The sequence below is a fragment of the Lycium ferocissimum genome, chromosome 3 (assembly GCF_029784015.1).
Source record: "Lycium ferocissimum isolate CSIRO_LF1 chromosome 3, AGI_CSIRO_Lferr_CH_V1, whole genome shotgun sequence".
In the NCBI taxonomy this organism is placed as follows: Eukaryota; Viridiplantae; Streptophyta; class Magnoliopsida; order Solanales; family Solanaceae; genus Lycium; species Lycium ferocissimum.
In genome coordinates this window covers 4,884,585-4,902,418 of record NC_081344.1, presented here as the reverse complement: position 1 = coordinate 4,902,418, position 17,834 = coordinate 4,884,585, and the positions used below count along the sequence as shown (strand labels likewise).

Here is a 17,834-nt window from a genome sequence, read left to right as displayed (position 1 = left end):
AACTATCTTTTAAGGACTGTTAATAATTTGTAGCTATCTTTTATCAATTTACAATTCGTAGCTAGTTAACTATATAAAAGAGTGAGTTGCTCACTTTTCCGTCGTCTGTCATTAAAAAAATTTAAAAAATAAGGTGGCCCCAATCTTCTTTAATAATAGAAAAATTGTTAAAAAAAGGGACCGGGGGGGGGGGGGGTGGTAGGATCCAATCTTCTATAATAGTAGGAATGAAAAAAAAACAAATTTAAGGTGGAGCCCACTCTTCTATAATAATAGAGATTAAAAAAAATTAAGGTGAGGTCCACGTGGTGAATTAGGAGATAATTGCAAAAAAATAAAAATAAAGGTGGGATCCGCGTGAAAAAGTAGGAGACAATTGCTAGGAAAAAAATTAAGGTGGGTCCACGTAAATAAGTACGAGACAATTGCAATAGAAAAAAATAGGATATTTATAAGTTCAGAAAATGGTAAAGGTACGCTTAGAGAAAATATAAAGAAGAGAAGTTCGGAAAAAAGAAATAACGATTTAAATTGAACACAAAAACCACTAAAGAAGTCATAAAACCAAAAGATTTAAAGGTATAAGTTTAGACACATACGTCTCACACAAATAATGAGGAATAACATCAAGAAGACGAAATATAAATGGTCAAGAAACGTATACACATATTTTATTAAAATGATGAAGTTGGTCTATACTTAAAAAATTAAGATTACAGCAGATGCGGACACATAAAAGCGCCTTTCAGTATTGTTGAGTAGAAAGAGATGATGGCATGAAACTCGGTAAGAAAAGGTGAATTTCAAATCTTTCAATAGAGAACCAAACTAGGAAATTCATATATGGGAGAAGCGGACTAAGTAAAATAATTTATTGATATTCTCAATTAATTGAATTATAATATTTTCTGTAATAAAAATTTCATAATTATATTACTAAAAGGTACTCTCTCTGTCGTAATTTGTGGTCTAAAACAAGTCATAGATATTTGTGTGAATGTAAATAGTTTCATTAAAGGTAAAAGAAAAAATTTCAAGTTATATGATTTCTAAACATAAAAATATATCATTTTTTTAGACAGTCTAAAAAAAATGTAGCATTATTTTTACCTCCAACTCATGTTGAAAAAAAAAACATGGACCCCATATTTTAAAAAATCAAGAAATATAAAAAATAAAAATAAAAGGTGGACCCCATATTAAAAAATAAGCAATATCCAAAAAAAAAATGTGGACCCCATATTAAAAAATCAAGCAATATTCATATAATTGTCAAAGTATCCTCCATTAAGTCAATAATGATGGATTTATTTAGTTGGATTTCTATACCATGTGCTATTTGAAGGACAATTCGTGCAATTTCTTCCATTTTTTTAATTTTTAATTTGTAATAGACAAATTCCTTTTTTTAAACCTAAACTATATAAAAGCATGAGTTGAAGAAGTGTATCGTCGACCAAGGGCAACCAAGGGCAATTTGGTCAAAACACTTGCGCCATTGAATAATTCCATTAGTTAAAAGTAGAATCTTACTGTAGCTTAGTATTAAATATATTCATACTTTTCCTATTTTGCCCCTACTCATAAAAATTGCATCACAACAGATGATGTCATTTCAAGTGACATGTATTAATAATGTTTTTGGCCATGTCACTTTTACACTCTTTTTACTTTTCACTATTTTCACTATTAATCGTGTTTTAGATACGGAGCACAAATTACAATGTTATATTAATCGTGTTTGAATATATATATATATATATATATATATATATATATATATATATATATTATCACTATCCAAACACAACTACATATATATAGATATACTATAATTCAAAGTGTGCGCGCGCACGGCATACGTCATCTATATATATATATATATTTATATTTGAGATCGCTGGGAAACGGGAACCCATAAATTTTAAATTCTGGATCTGCTTCTGAAGAACAATGATTAATTTCTGTTAGTTGAGGTCAGAGGGAGGATTAGTGTGGACAGGTGAAGAAAGAAAAATGGAGAAGAAAATGAACTGCTCGTTTCCCTAAAATAAGACTAAAAAACAAACTGTTATTGTTAAAAGAAGAATTTGATTACCCTTTTGCTTTACTTTATTATCTTCTCGAATATATTATATGAAAGTCAGTCTTCACTGCCATAAATATAAATGGTTTGCCACTGGAAAGAAAAAGGTAAAGCTTATTATACCTAATGATATTGATGATAATGCTAGTTTAGTAGTGAAGTTTATCCATGTGAAAAATACAACTTATTAACGAAGTTTACCGTATTAAAATTAGGTGCTTAGTCTGTTATAAAAGGTTAAGATAAATGTATTAATAAAAATTTCTTTTATACTTGATGTTAAGTCATGAACTGGTATCTTCGGAGTAATTTAAGGCTTCTATTCCATGTGAAAAAACAATTGACCACAATCATATAGAAATTTTTGTATCAATTGCTACATTATTAGGGGCCAATTAAATTATACATGATGGTATATATCACGCACCCTTCTTTTTTTACACACTTTATGGATCAATGTGTGACACCCATGATGGAGTGTGAACCTACGAGGACGGAAGGCGAGAAGGACTAACGGTTTTTTAGGTATCGAAGATGGGGTGCATGTTACACCTTATGTGAATCCTAAACCGGTATGAAAGAGAAAGATGAGGATCTTTATAACACATAACACAAGTTCATGGCATATGTGCCACGGGTTCGAGTTGTGACAAAATATGGTATCAAAGCCTGACGCTCCTTAACCCGAGGGTCTTTTAGAAACAACTTCTCTACCTTCCAAGGTAGAGGTAATGTCTGTGTACACTTTACCCTCCTCAGATCCCCATATTGTGATATTTTACTGGGTATGTTGTTGTTGTAGAGCCTGATGCTCCTTCAATACGGTGGTTAATTTTGGCAAACCTTAACTAGGACGTTGAGTCTCTAAATGGTGCATATATATGTGACATTCATGATGGAGGGCGTTCGAAGAGAAGGGCTGCAGACTTTTAGCTAGCAAACTTCCAAAGATGAGGTGCATGTTACACCTTAAGCGAAACCACAAAGTGGAAGAAGAAATCAAAATGAAGAGATTTATAAGGCTTAGCACAAGTTTACATGGTATGCACACTAATAGATCTAGATTCAAAGGTTGGATAGCTCGAGGAACAAATCCGTGAGTTCTTATGGTCAAAGTATACCATGTGGACTTAGATCATGACACAATGCAAGGTCCTAATTACTGAAATTAAATGAGGTTGGTGTACATTATTATAATCTACTAAGTATATATTATGAGCAAGACAATTCGAAATAGTTTTAAATATTCTAAACGATTAGTACGACATTTAAGTACTCACTGCACATTTGCCATGCTAAATGTATCAACACGCAACCATTTTACTCGTAAAGAAGAATAAGGTAGACTATATAATTCAAATAATATTTTCAAAATATGAACATGTGAAATATATAATACTCTGTTACCTAGTAATATGGATTAATATTTAAATAATTAACGGATTTCATGCTCCAAACAAGTGTCATTAATACTCCCATAATTATACGCCTCACCAAACACATGTAAGTATTAGTAGACCCACACAGTTGACTCTCTCTCTCTTCTACATTTGAGTTTTACCTAATCCTTAATTTTTTTTTTTTTTTTTTTTTAGCTTAGATACTAATCAGATAATTTCTCCTTCTCAGAAAGATAGTTTTAATATTTATTACCAACTAAAAATTTATTGTTGTAAAAGTAATTTATACTCATCTCGAATGATATATACCTCTCCCTATTAAAATTTTTTCTATACTCAGGGCTCGAATCCGAAGTCTCTGGATGGAGGAGTAGCTCTACCCCCTACATCACTTTCTTTTGGAGTTCTAGTATATTTTTGATTTCATATCAGATTAAAAAAAAAAAAAATTCTCCAACATAAATAACACTATATGGCCAAGCTTTAATCTTAATTTACTTTCTGCAATATTATTTCGAAATTTAATTCTAGTAGCCATTATTTATTTTGGTATTTGTTAGTATATGCTCTTTTACTTTCTTTTTACATTTTGATAGTTCGCTTTCATTATTTTCATTTTCATATTGTTTTTGATGGATTGTCCCTATCTGACCTTTTTTGCCATGCTTTCTCTTGAGCCGAGGGTCTTTCGGAAATAACCTCCTTACCTTCCAAGGTAGGGGTAAGGTCTACGTACAATTTACCCTCCCCAGACCCCACATTGTGGGATTTCACTGGTATGTTGTTATTGTTGTTTATGCAAAATTATTTGTTACTATCGCTCTCCTGTTCGTAGTATCCGTTTTTTAATTTAAAGTTAGTTATATTATGGGATAACTAATGTTAAGCTTATGCGCTCCTTAAAAAAGACATATAATAATCAATTACGTTAAATAGTTGGAGCAGTAAGGGTGAATTTAAAAGAAAGTAATAATTGACTTTTTAATTTTGTTAAACGCATTAAATATTTTAACTTAAAAACATCTTTGGATGTACTATATTTTCGTTTAGAACACAAGATTTTTCTAGGATAAAACTAAGTTTTAGGGGATGCAAGTAGATTCAGAATCCATAATATGGCTATTTATTGTTTGGTTTTGCAAGAAGAATAGTCAAATGCCACAGATATATGTGCTGATGGCATTTGACAGAAACTGAAGAACAAAAATAATATATAATTTTTTTTAAAAAAACAGTTGACAATTCATTTTCCCATTGAAAGATCCATTGTCTTTCTTATTTCAAAAAATTTCCCTTTAAATGCATCAAGTTTACTCTGCCTTTATTCAATCTTATTCCATGAACTTCTCACATATCCTCATCAATAAAATGTTTTTGTTTGTAGTTTTTCAAGATAGTTTCCTTTGATCTTTTCCCTCAGAATATACAATTAAAAAAAAGAACAACCGTTGCATTTGTGGCTGTATTTGCAAGAGGAAGAAAAAAGGGTCAATGGAGAATTCTTTAGGATCTGCATTTGTGGCTGTTTTTGCAGTTTCAGGAAGTGTTGTCCTTCTTGCCATGAGAGTGCATAAACATCTTCTTTCTGATTTCATGAACAAACTCGAACTTGAAATTGGTATTTTACATCTCTCTTTTTCTCTATATTTTTGAAGTTTTTGATATTTTTATTTTCAAGTTTTTTAGAATGGGGAAAGGTCCAACTTCGCTCCCGAAGCTTGCTTAATTTTACCGTCCGTTATACTTTTGAGTCTATTCATAATCTTACTGTTAGCAAATTGGTTCATCTTTGTCCTTGCCATTAACAATTTTCTAGCGAGAAATAAATGGAATTCACGTCCCGGAATACTTCAAGAATGGGGAAGGTCCAATTTCGCTCTCGAAAATTGCTTAATTTTACAGTCGGCTAAACTTTGGGTCTATTAGTAATTTTACTGTTAGCAAATTGTTTCATCCTTGTCCTTGCCATTAACAATGTTCTAGCATGAAGTAAATGGAACTCGCTTTCCAAAATACTTCGAGAAAAAAGAGCCAAAATTGACCTATCTAAATTTAATTATGATTTAAAGTTACCCTCAAATTAAAGTTTCATAAGCAGATAAGGGTAAAGCCCATACTTTTTCCTTATAACGGGTTAGGATTAGACTCAAAAAATTGCTCAATTGTATTCTTTACAAAGACAAATTTGACTCTTTTCTCTTTACACAAAATCGCCAACTTTAGTTTTTTTTTGTTTTTCTTCTTCTTCTTCCCTATGGGTTTGTAATTCGAAAAGAAAAAAAGTCTCTATTTTCCCTCCTTTATATAACGGCCCAAACCGCTAGAACCTACTACTATCAGTATCGAATTTCTTGTATTTTGGACTATTGTGTACTTTATATAACTCTATATTAGTAGATGATTTTTATGAAATATATAAACATCAAAAATGATTTTCTTTTTCCCAAATGAGAGAACGGATCTAAATATGTCTAAAGAAGTTGACTTTTCGGTGGTGCAAAGACTCATGGTCTCTTTTTTCTTCTTCTTATTTCCACCGTCCAAGTGTTCAGATGAAAAATAGTTGGACTGCTCGGCTAAATATATTTACAACCTCTGGATAATATACACATGTATTTTGTAGTGTTGGCTATCTTTTGGGGGTCGACGACTATTTATGTTAATTTCTCTAATAATTTATATGGTGATATTACATTGTATGGCCAGATAAAGATCAAGCAAAGAAGAAGGTTATGTTCTCCAACAAAATTGTTGAATTGGGCTCTCAAAACAAAGATAAGTTTCATGATTATCATCATAGTTCAAGGAAGCACAGGAAGAACCACGGAGAATCATCTGATGATGAGAGCTTGGAATCCATGCCTTTGAATTGGCAAGTTCTTTATAAAGGAATCCTCAGTAATAAGACCCTTAGGGGTTATAATTAACTAGTTGTAATACCCCCTTTGTATTTGTACTCCTTTGTAAAAGTATTTGTATCTGTGGTTGTGATGGCGACTTTTGTAGTCACATTAGCAAAAGGAAATGACACGTTATTGTGACTTTAGTAAATTTTCATTTTTATTCGTGTAACATATTTGGTTGAATATAGATTGGGGGAATGAAAGGTGATTTTTTTGTCTATTACTTCCTTGTCGTTCTCAAATTTATTACTGTTGCACATTACGATACTGTCGATTTGTCATTGAGATGGAACTCCAAAGGACTATCCTAACAGCAACTTTACACATAGATACACACAACTTTTTTTGTGAGGAAATTAAAATAATTGAGATTATGGAACAATATAAGTACATATTGCTTAAGATATATGAGAATAAAACTGTTAAGAGGCATATTCATGATTTTTAGTTTATGGGTTTTGGAACAATTTTTTTTATTTACTGGATTTTGAACATATTAAATAATTTTTAACAAACACATAGTTTAGATAAAAGCTTCTAATTCTACGGAATCGTAACTATAATGATGACTCTGCCCCTCACAACTGTGAGTATTCATTGATTTTTATCGTCAATTTAACGACGAAAGTCATATTTCTCCAGAAAAGGATGACGTAAGTCTCACTATGATGTAAATGAGTCCAATATCTCAAGTCTCTATGATGTAAATAGTCCAATGAGTCTTATTGTGATGTTATCGATCATTGGCAAAAGTTTGACAATACATTAGACTTATTTTGCGGAAGCTCTCCTATAGATACTTTAATTCTTGTCTTCTTTGATTTAAGGGCTAAGCTAATATATTCATAAATTATGAAAAAAGGCGTCCAGTGAAAATTGATCTTCACGGAAAGAAGAGTATAATAAAGTTACAAAACTTAAGTTCGATAATAAGGAGAAAAAATTGGTTAGTAGTAATATGTTCTCTATTGCTAAAGCCCTTTTAGTATTATAATTTTAGAACCACCAAAAAACTATGGAGTTGTGGTGGAGTTATAAGTGCTCCTTCATCTTCAACCGGAAGTCTTGAGTTTTAAGTCCTGAATGTGGAATTGCCTTTGTTAAGAGGGCGCTTTACCCCCAATGTAAGACTTTTTTGGACACGAATTCAAATTTAATTCAAACCCCAACGCATATACTGAAAATCAGATGGAAAACCAAAGAAATAGTTGTAGCTAGGGGTGTACAAAAGTAAACCGACAAACTGCACCAAACCGATAAACCGAGTCAAACCGAGAAAAAAACCCGACTAGTGGTTTGGTTTGACTTGGTTTGGTGTTGGAAAAAAAAACCGAATAGTAATTGGTTTGGTTTGGTTTGGTTTTAACTAAAAAAGTCAAACCGAACCAAACCAATCCGACATTACATGTATTCAATTTTTAAAATATTTTATACATAAAAATATTTATTTGTAAAGTAATTTATAAATATTTCTTAAATTTTTTCGTAATTTTTTTATCTATTATCATATTATTCAAGCTTGAACTTAGAATTTTGAATGTCAATAAGTTTTATATCCTATGGATGTTAGTAACTCAAATAAAGTCCAAACCAAAACTGACTCAACACTAATCCTAACAAAAAAAATTCAATTTACCACTATAAATAACAATAATGTTGGATATCTATTCTTTAGTTTTGCATAATTGATTTAGAGAGTAAAAAAATACATAACTTAAGTTTTTTTTCTTTGTCATATAATTAATACTTATTTTAGCATGACTTAGTATTTTTAGATTATGGTCATTTTCTTTTATGGCTTGTTAATTAGCAATATTTATTTTAACCGATTATATTAGCTTTTGTTGAATATTTTAATACAATGTCATCACTCTTCTCACATTTTGTATTATTTTCTTAAGAAACACCTTAATTATATAATTGTCTCTTACTAGGACTAAAGAAATAATTAAAGTAAAAGTTATATGTTTTGTATCAAGACTATTCCAAAAAAACCGAAAAATTAGAAAACCGAACAACCTCTCTGAGGTTGAAAAACCCGAATTTTATTGGTTTGGTTAGTGTATAAATTTTAAAACCCGATGCAATTGGTTTGGTTTGGTGTTTAAAAAATCCGAACAAACCCGGTCCATGTACACCCCTAGTTGTAGCTTGTGATTTAGTGGTGTCGAAATTTCACATACAACAAGTGTGAGTTCAATTCTCGTTGTCCCATTCGTCTTTCCCCTCCTTGATCCCCCAATGTAATAGAAAAAATAAAATAAAAAGGAACAGTGAAGCAGACTATTTTTGAAGGTAAACTTACATGAATAATTTTAAGGCCATTTACCTGTTACCTTTTCAATATTACCAACCATAACTACTATTTAATGAACATATGTATTTTAACGGGTGTATTTGTTTGTTTTCAAATACATATTGATTAATAGCTACATTATGAGTTTTCGTTGTATTTGATGTCATTTCAACAAAATTTCAAATACATTGTGTACATTCAAAACTACATATGAAATAAATACATTCAAAAATCCGTGTATTTGAAAACAACGCCATATATTCAATGTATTTGAATGGATTTCTACAAAATGTCAAATACATTGTGTACATTCAAACTACATATGAAGCCACATACATTTAAATTTCCGTGTATTTGAAAACCTTGTTCATATATTCGGTAAATACATATGTTCATATATTCAACCAAATACACTATTAACAAAAATATTCGGAAAATACAAAAAAACACTTAAATTGAGATCGCCGAGATTCGAGCCATTTTCCGCCATTAGATATACATTGTTCATATATTCGACCAATACATCACAAATACACTCAAAAATACAAAAAAAGGCTCAATCCACGTATCTATCTAATAAAGAAAAGAAGATTAATGATGAGGTATAATATGTGGAAAGATGGGTTGGTCGGCGAGTGAATTAGTTGTATTTGGATGCGGCGGAAACCGATTAAGCGATCCGATTCTCGTCGTTTCACGTTGCCATCTACAAGCCGAGGTTCGTCTTCAAATGTTGCAACAGGGGGAGAGAGAGAGAGAGGCGGTTGTTTTGGTTGGGATCCGCTAGAGTCGTCGCCGAGCTCCGGACGTGCGGCGGCGGCGGTTGTAGTAAGGAAGTTTTTAGAGTTTTGAAAGGATGGAAAATAAATGGATAGTGAGTAGGAATAGAAAGATATATGTATTTGGGTATATATTTTGATATAGCTACCAATTGTAATTTAGAAAAGTGAATTAGCTACTAATTATAATTAAATAAAAGGGTAGTTATTATTAATAATTAGATCTTAAAAGAAGCTACAACTAGTAAAAATCCATTTTTGAAACACAACTAAATGACCTGATCCAAATAAAGTTAAGCTTTAAGTCCATGTTTTACATGAACCCAGTTTCGCTGACCCACAATTCTTTAGGACACGTTCTGAATATACTCGGCACAAATTTTGAATGGATTCAACCCAAAGAGAAACTTTAGTCTCATACACATACCCAAACGTCTCTCTGCCTCCCTCGTAAGGTAAGATCTACATACACTCTTTGAAAAAAGAAGTGCAAAAAATTGGGGGGGGCGGGGAATATGAGGGCCCCAAAATAATTACTATCTCTTTGTATAGTATACAATTTGTATTATTATATATTTCTCATCAGTGATGAATTTATTTCTTTATTTTCATATTACTGTTCAATGATTTAATTTTTCTCTCTCACTCAATAGTACTCCATACATCTTAATTTAAATGTTATAGTTCGATTGACCATAGAGTTTTTTTTTTTTTTTTTAAAAATGAATACTTTTGAATTTTGTGATTTTAAACTAAAGATGTGTATAGTCCTTTAAATTTTATAGTCTTGAACTTGCCATGTAGAATGTTAGAATTGAAAAACTTACCAGATATAGAAAGAGACACTCTCTTTGGGACCGACCAAAAAGATAGTAAGACACTTAAATTGAGACGGAGGGACTACTAATTAATTTAATTTAATTCTTTTTCGCTATTCACTAATACCTCACTTAACTCTATCTAATGATCCAACTTATCATTTACTTTCCCACATAAATTGAAAGTTTTCTCCTTTCAGTTGTGATGCAATCAAGCATGCAAGTGTTGTAACAAATAATTTATTCAATTATTTTGTAAAATATAAAACCAAGTTCTTATATTTTTTAGGGAAAAGGGTCAAAAATACCCCTGAACTATTCAAAATAGGTCATTAGTTTTTCGGGTCAAAAACACCCTTCCTGCTTACTGCATGAGGCCACCTGAAATAATTCTCTACGGTTAACTGGCAAGCCATTTAACAGTGACGTGGTAATTATCCACGTGGACGGCCACATCAACCTTTCGAATAGTTTAGGTGTATTTTTGAATCCCCCGCCACAAAAAAAATTTTAACAAAAGTTTTGAAATTTTCTTTTTTTACCAGCCACCCCCCCCCCCCCCCCCAAAAAAAGTTTTTGATATTTTTTTGTTTTTAAAACAAAATTAATTTTTTTCGGTGGGTGAAGAGAGTAAGAAACCAAAAAAAAATAAAAAAATAAAAAAAAATCAAAACTTCATTTGAAAAAAACAAAAAAAAATTTGGGGGGGAGGGGGGGTGGGGGTATGTGGAAAAAATCAAAAACTTTTCAAATGTTATAAAATAATAAAGCAAGCAAGAAGAATATTGTGGAGAAAGAGAGAAGAGGGGAGAGTTCTTATTTCTCTTGTTAGGGATTCTTTTACAATAGAGAAGAACCTCTATATTTATAGGGAAAAAGTGACTTGATCCCAAAGTCACTAACCTAATATTTCTCTTAGAGATAGACATCATAATAATAAATAATATTTATAACACTCCCCTTGGATGTCTATTTGATAGATAATATAGTTATTAAAACCTTACTAGAAAAAACCCGGTGGGAAAAATTCCGATTTAGGAAAAAGAGATATATTTCTAATAATATACATTTTGGTTGCCTCATTAAAAACCTTACCGGAAAAACCCAATTAGGGACAAAACCTTGTCAAGGAAAAAAAGAGTACAACGCGTATTAACTCCCCCCGATGGGTACATCACTCCAAAACTTTTCTTCGCATTCCAATCTTGTTTCTTCTTGAAAGTTGTAGTTTCTTTTCTGAATAAATCACCATATTATCGCTCGAACAAATCTCTTTGCACGTTGATATCACCATTCTTGGAGCTTGTATGTGAAGAACAACTTTTGTGAAATAAGCTTTATCCCTTTATGAATCCACTCTCTATTGGGAAATGCAGTATGTTGCTACATCTTCGTCTTTGGATAGAGTTGCATCGATATAATATTGTTGAAATCACTGTAAGTGCATTCTTGAATTGCTTTATAAATAAATGTTATCTTTATATGATTTAAGTGTATAGAACAACATCGTACGTTGTAATCCCTCAAAGTCATAGCAAAATATATAAATGCATCAATTGCATAAAGATATGGCACTTCGGGACCAAAAATCTTGCAAGTTTCTCATTTCAACTTCTTTTAGGGTTTTAATCTATTTCTTTTCAAAACTCTTCAAGAGTTTCAATAATTCTCAAGTCATCAAACTTGCACTAACAATATGACAGATTTTGATTCCCACAAAAACGTAGGGATAAATAGACCCTTAATCATTAAACATTCATTAAGGTGATTAAATCACATTCACCTTGCTTGATTTAATTCATAATAACGAACAAAACTTCTAGAACTTGTTTATAATTCAAAATTCTTCGGGAATTTTCATATAATTTTGTCAAGTAATTCATATAGGATATGACAACATCTATTTCTATTTAAATATGTGATATCTTCGGTGTCCCAACGACGGAGTCCAATAAACTTTACGCTTACCAAGGTGCGTCATTTCGCTTGATAATAATTCTACGTTAGCATGCTTTAATAGACGTAGAATTTAGATCCTCACAATCTTTTACAATATTGCGCTATATTGTACCAAAGATATTCAACTATATATATTATTTGTGGGTTCGCAATGTGTAACTTATTGAGATCTCATCACTTCCATTATTTTTAGGTACCTAACCTCTCAGCGGGTTTCATGAAGTGTTATGTCGCAGGAAGCTCTTCAAGAGCACATTGCCTCCTCGTAATAATCATTAATCATTTGCTCCTCTTTCTTTTCAATGATTATTGTGTTTGAAAATGATTGTCTACCACGCTTATGAATGCTGTGGGCACACTAGGACATGAATTTAATAGGAATTTTGAAGATATGTAGAAAATTAATTTTTGGGTCGACAAATGCTCGGTTTGAGTAGAATTATCTTTTGAATGAGGATCATACTAGTGATATATAATTTATCACATATTCCTTCTTATTCTCTCCCCATGTTAGAAAAACTAACATACACCCCATTTCTTTAGGGAATCCATCTTTATGCATCACAGTAGATTAATTAATCGTATACCACATAAAAAACTGTTAGATGGAAATATACGGGGAACCAATTGTGAGGGAAAATTTATCATAATTTAGTAAGCATTGGGGGAATAAATGGTTTAGAAAAAGCTTTTTATCGGAGCATTCAATGCCAAACCAACTTGGACATAAAACTAGCATTCACAAGATGAATTATCTTGGACACATAATACGACGCTTACGCTCTAACTCAATCATTTTTGAGCAAGGCACTCAAGCTGCGATTGACAATAAACGCATGCTATGATCATCTTGCGATGCATCTATTCAAGACATCACATAACAAGTGAAGAACCCCATATTCACCTTTTCTATATTTTTCGGAATTTGGGAAATTCAATCCCAACATTACCAAAGATAATATTTGAGAACAAGCAACAAAGATAAATTCTTAAAGAATCTTACGTTCTTCAATATATCGAATATTCAATGCTCATATTTGAATCGGGTAAATTGCTCATGCCAACCGATAAAATTATCTATATTAGTAAACTTCGTTTTCCATGCCATGTGTTATTTGTTTTAGTAAACTTACGTTTTACTATGACATTATTTTTATTTTTATTTTTTTTACGAGTAAAACTTAAGTTGTTTGATTTCATCATGGTCATAACATAGTATATGTTGGAAAATAAGGCGTGTAAACTTTCACATAGATATTTATTACCCACCATGATTTTGTAGATATTTGATCATCCCATCATTAATAGGCTGGGGGTGATAGTCATTTACTTTTTTAGTAAACTTCGGGTTTACTACTTGTATTTCGATCATAACACTTTGGAGATAGGATGAATGCCATAATAATAAATAAACTCTTCGGGGAGCTTTCAATTTATTTTCATAATCAAATATTTTGGACACCCTGTGTCATGATTCTAATATAAACAATTAGGTTCTTCTCAGGACCTTGATTATTACTTTTGTACTACAAAAATATTGTGGGTTTGGGGTGTCTGTAAAAAGAATTTGATTAGATATTTATGATGTCATGAAAGAAAACGGTAAGCAAGTGGACATTTAGAAATAATAAATTCATAATTGAATTTTAATAAACTACTTTTGATAGTTATCCATATCTTCAAATGAAATGACGTACGCAAAGTAAAATAAATACACATTAAATATTAGTTTTATTAGAAAGTACAAAGTAAAAACTAAGTAATATAACAAACCAATGGTTATATTCTCATTAGATTAACATGTGATATCAAATGGACTAATGAATATAGTACAGTTTTTACACGCACACATGCAAAACATTCTTTGTTCAGGATGTACACCATAAACACATAGTATATAGCCATAAAATAAAAATGCACAGAGACTATAAAACTTATAAAGAAATGGTTTAAGATATATCTGGACCTTTCCTCCCATAATTTCGTAATGGTCTAATTAACAAAGTGATGGACACTTCCATAATATATCTTAAGTTTCAGTCCTTGTTTTCATTAAATAGAATTACATCCATCTTGATAAATTTTCATCAATATGATAAAAAATAATGACTAATTAATAAATTCTACTAGGATACAATAATTCACTTTTCTAATTTTAAAAGATTTGCATACATGTAGTACTTTTTAAAGAGAATCCTTTTATGATGTATCGAAGACAATATAATACTATTAATTTCATGAAATTGGGTTACCCATATATCCTTATACCATAAAACATAGAAATTATTATGGTTCTTATTAATGTATCTAGTGCCTATGTGTTTAGGCTCAATCCAAACAACAATGTTACTATCGTGGTTTACAATTAATATTCAACAAACAAATATTAGTTTTACTTTGGTTTTGACATATTATTAAGAATATGCACTACATGACATATTGGTGTACTTCCCATGGAAAAATATATAAATTGTTATTTCCTTGATGAAAAATTAAAAACATAAAAAAAAATTGAATCAGAAAGCCAAAGGCCTTTAAATAAAATTGACCAAGATGTTTCTACGTGCAACAATCACTTTATACCACAAAATAACATTTATATTATTTTATCTCTTGAATGTTGTGGTATTTCTTCATTCACTTCGTGGAATGAACTGTCACTTAGGCTTCAAATTATCTCTCTGTATCTTGACTTCTTTGGAAAAATTTCAAAGTTTTACTTGAAAACATAATGCAAAGTTTAACCACTGAGAGTAAAGTTAGAAGTTCTACCATTTCGGGGTAAATTTAAGAAATAAACTGAAGGAAGCAAATTTCAAAGTCTTACTACTTCGGAGTAAACAAACTACTCCTAAGTGTAAATTTTAGAGTCTTACTATGGGTAAACTTCGTTTTGGAAAGGAAATTCGGGGCAATTATTCTATTACCGGGAGGTGAGTCGTGATAATTTCACAACCAAGTACATGTTCGTATTTATAGGCTTTACAATATTGTCACATTCGACTTCAAAGGTGAATGCGTATTTGTAAGTTGTTTCACTCACTTCGGGGAATGGAACCAAATCACATGGACTTGCCTCGACCGCATCAAAATTCAAGATATTCTTCTTGTGATGTTGCTACTTGAGAAATTATGACATATATTATAAGCCTGTAAAATTATTATCACTTCTAGTCTTCAAGTGATTAACTAAGACATGAAATATGTTACCACTTACCACTTGCGGTGGCGGTACATGAACTTTCTTAGAAGTTCAAGCCAATGAGTTAGTATCATAATATACATATTGCTGCGGAGCAATTTTATTTCACACATTAAAATTTAGCATAGGAAATATATTTTTTTCTACATATTTATTGCGGACTCAGACATTTAAAAGCACACGGATGCAATAGTCCGACAAATGCTTGTATAAAAATCAAATGGTAATAAATCTATACATACGATAAATTTATCTTGTGGAAAAACTAGATATGCATAAGTAATGCTTATTCATAGATCCCAATGATATGAAAACATAATAGTCCAATGGATCCAAATTGATTAAAAAAAACGTAACAAAGCGAGGTAATACTCAAAAATAACGTCCAATTTCTTAGACCGATGATAACTATAGGTTATCTTTCTCCAAATCTCAAGATTTCTTTAAAGTAAGTCTTTCGAGGTAGGCATAAATTTCGATAACGTGTTATAAAATAATAAAGTTAAAGAATATTGTGGAGAAATGAGAAAGAGAGATCGCACATTTATTTTTTACTGATAGAAAACCTCTATATTTATAGGGAAAAAGTGACAATCCCAAAGTTTTAGTAATATTCTGCTTAGAGATGAACGTCCATAATAATAAATAATATTTATAACATCAAAGCTTTTTTTTTTAAAACCATTTTTTTTTTTTTGGTTTCCTACTCCACCCACCCATCCAAAAAAATTATTTTTGATTTTTTGCACCACCCAAAAAAAAATCTTGAAAAGAAGTTATGTATTTTTTTTTGGGAGGGGCGGGGGGGGGGGGGGGGTTCGATTTGAAAAAAAAATATCAAAACTTCTTTTAATTTTTTTGGGGAAGGGGGAGTGGGGTGGCGGGGGAAAAAATAAAAAAATTCAAAATTTTTGTTAATTTTTTTTTTGGGAGGGTCAAAAATACCCCTAAACTATTTAAAAGGCTAACGTGGCCGTCCACGTAGATAATTTTTTCCACGTGGCAATGCCAAATCGGATTAAGTATGACCGAGAGGGTATTTGTGGCCCCATCTGGTAACGTCGAAGGTATTTTTGACCCAAAAAATTAACGGAGGGTATTTTATCATATTCACTTGCCTAATTTCAATCAACAATTATATATATAAAGTAATATAAAGATTTGACTTTAGCCGCCGTCTTTGTTGAGCCACCCTTGACTCTACCCTTTCTAGCTCTTGTATAACTACTGTTATGTTATTACTGTTATACATATACGTTTTTATAATGGCTTTGTTAAAGAAAATTGGGCATGACTTAGTGTTTCTTATGAGGTCCAATATGATATATAGTTAAGTTTGGAGGCCGTACTGGGAGATCGATTTGATGACTTGCTACAATGTTCGCAAATTATTGACGAATCATTTTCTTCTATTCAAATTATAAGTTGATCAGATCATAAAAAAACACTTTAACACGAGATAAACACGATGGATCTTGTGAGATAATTTTCTTTTACTCAAATTGTAGCGCGATGACCATATCCACAACTCATGCTAGAATATAATGATAGTAAGTGGCCGTTTGGGTCGTGAATATTTTTTACTTTTTTTTGAGAGTTGAATTTCGAAAATTATGTTTGGTCATAAAATTCCGGAATTCAACATGAATACTTTTTTACACCAAATCATTCATAAATATTCAAAAGCTGACTCCAATTTGTATTCATAGAAATAACGAACTCCAATTTTCAAATACCATTTTTCACTTCGAAAACGAAAACTACTTTTTCAAATTTCACAATTTCCATGACCAAAGGGGCGTTTTCGTAGATATTTATCGGGTTCAATTTGAATAGGTTTTAATGTTTTATGAAGGACTGCAGTGCTGTTTACATGGATCACCTTTACCATTCCAATATCACGTTCAAATTTGAAATTTTCAAATTTCAAAAGTTCTACTAATCATATCCAAACAAACAAACAAAAAAAAAATTAAAATATTTTGACACAAATTTGCAAGCATATAAAATGTTCTGTATTATAGTGGCTATTACAACGTGATTCATAATTTTATGAATTCAAATTTGATAATTATAAGTCTAGCTAGCTAGAGAGATTATAATTGCAACAAAAACTATGAGAAATCAGAATTGAAGCTACTTTCAAGCTGAAACAAACGACATAAATCCAGATCTATCAAACAAAACAAAAAAAATTAAAGACCCGTGTAAGATATAAAGTGTTTGTAATTAGAGATACTCTATCATTAATAACAAAATTAAAGCAATTTTTCAAGCCAGTCAACTGAATCAAACGAGATTACACAAAATCAAATCCAGATCCATCAAAAACAAAAACAAAAAACAAATATCCGTGTAATTTTTTTCCTTCAAAGATATAAAAAAAAAAAA

General features: G+C 31.1%; 1 protein-coding gene across 1 annotated transcript; it reads left to right on the top strand.

Moving 5' to 3' along the window:
* The first annotated feature begins 4,647 nt into the window (after positions 1-4,647).
* LOC132050849 (uncharacterized) lies at positions 4,648-6,612 on the top strand. The gene is made up of 2 exons (XM_059442195.1): positions 4,648-5,104; positions 6,193-6,612. Exons 1-2 carry the CDS (start codon positions 4,978-4,980, stop codon positions 6,411-6,413), a joined length of 348 nt encoding a protein of 115 aa, XP_059298178.1. The 5' UTR covers positions 4,648-4,977; the 3' UTR covers positions 6,414-6,612.
* Positions 6,613-17,834: the final 11,222 nt, after the last annotated feature.

What these genes read in the sequence shown, in the direction of transcription:
- LOC132050849 (XM_059442195.1), top strand. Translation starts at nt 4,978, where the DNA reads ATGGAGAATTCTTTAGGATCTGCATTTGTGGCTGTTTTTGCAGTTTCA. An exon ending in CAAACTCGAACTTGAAATTG is followed by an intron (nt 5,105 to 6,192) that starts GTATTTTACATC and finishes TTGTATGGCCAG; the next exon opens with ATAAAGATCAAGCAAAGAAG.